Source organism: Asparagus officinalis, chromosome 10 (genome assembly GCF_001876935.1).
Source record: "Asparagus officinalis chromosome 10, Aspof.V1, whole genome shotgun sequence".
In the NCBI taxonomy this organism is placed as follows: Eukaryota; Viridiplantae; Streptophyta; class Magnoliopsida; order Asparagales; family Asparagaceae; genus Asparagus; species Asparagus officinalis.
Window position 1 is genome coordinate 71,212,598 of NC_033803.1, and position 1,482 is coordinate 71,214,079.

The 1,482-nt window shown below is 38.9% G+C and overlaps 1 protein-coding gene across 1 annotated transcript in view; it reads right to left on the bottom strand.

Moving 5' to 3' along the window:
* The window catches only part of LOC109826907 (BTB/POZ domain-containing protein At1g21780), an 8,075-nt gene that overhangs the window by 5,056 nt on the left and 1,537 nt on the right, over positions 1 to 1,482 (bottom strand). Inside the window, 2 exon segments of the mRNA XM_020393923.1 lie at positions 287 to 402; positions 1,414 to 1,482. The exon segment at positions 1,414 to 1,482 is cut by the window's right edge and continues 11 nt beyond it. Of these exon segments, the coding sequence (XP_020249512.1) occupies positions 287 to 402; positions 1,414 to 1,482 (185 nt within the window).

Below are 1,482 nucleotides of genomic sequence, written 5' to 3' on the forward strand. Positions count from 1 at the left end.
GTGCTCTCGGGTGGGCGCTGGGTGCAAGCGTAGCGCCCCGCACCTTATGCTGGGCACTACGCCACTGCGCCACTGCGTCTTGCGCCCGAGGCGAGCACCCGAGAGCACCTTTAAAAACACTTCCGCATCTATATGATACGAAACATATTTCCCTCTCCCTCTGGGATCAAAACCCAGGGAATCACACATTCATACATCAGTATTCTAATAAAAGCATTCATAATAACAGCCTGCAGAATACAAAACAAGGATATGTCAAAGACCTGCAACATCAATAAATTCTTACATTAATTGGGGATACTTTCAGGTCCAAGAATTCTACATCGATGACAAAACGCCCATGGAATGTGCAATCAATTGGCCAGACAAAATCTTCACTGTTGCGAAGCAGCCTCTCATGAACTGTGGGATAAAACCTGGTCAATTATTGTCCGAAGTTGTAGACAAGTAGATAGAAATAGCTATAGAATCTCATCTACTATTTCAATGCAAATGAAATTCAATCACATATAACCTTTAATGTAAAAAAATATAAAGACACATAGGTTTCAGAATTAATATCACTATACATATAACGTCGAAGAACATTTTGACGTCAATCTTAACTATACCATCATCACATGTTTCATTGACTCAGGCTTGAGTTTCAAGTTTATAGCATTGGTCATTAGGGTGGTATTGGTGGTTTAACAAGATGAGTCTCAATTATATATTAGTCCCAACATTCCAATAAGAATACCCCAAGGAATAACCAATTCCAAAGGAGCAGCTGAGATCTCGCCATATATTAATTAGTTTCCAAACCATAACACTGCATAAGCCAAGACTTGCATCGTGGATGTTATGTCAAGGAAATTATGTCAAGTACTAATCTTCAAGGTATCAATTTTTGCAATATAACATAAATTGCAGGCAATTACACAAGCATTTCAAATAGTCCATCCTTTACATCTCAACCAAAGTTATTGAATATTAGCCAAAAGCCCAGTTCCAGCTCATTCCTTGATGGACTAATCATTTTTTCACCATTATCCTAGAATCTCCCCCATCATATTAGGCAAACTGCAAACTGTTGGCTCATTAATGCTTCTTCATTTTCTTCAGTTTTAATGTCAAAATCCATATGCGCATGATATATCCATTAAGTGCATTAGGGTTCCTAACCTTCCACATACACTTTCCATTTATCATTCCACATCTAATTGCAGTAATGAACAACAAATTCAATTACTTTTAAAGATTTGTAGAACCCATCTAATCTTGCAGTCAACCATGCCCAAAAATTCTGACTCCGGAAAAATCGGAGTACATCCACAATTCAAACGTTCATCGTTGGCAAGAGTCTAAGGATACTCAAACTGGGCTAAACCCTAACTCTCTTTTAGACTAAATTCACAAAAATTAACCAATTACCAGGAGAGATATAAGGTCTTCGCCCCGGCGCAGAGCTCGAAACCCGAAGAACGAACTTCGCAAGCGGCG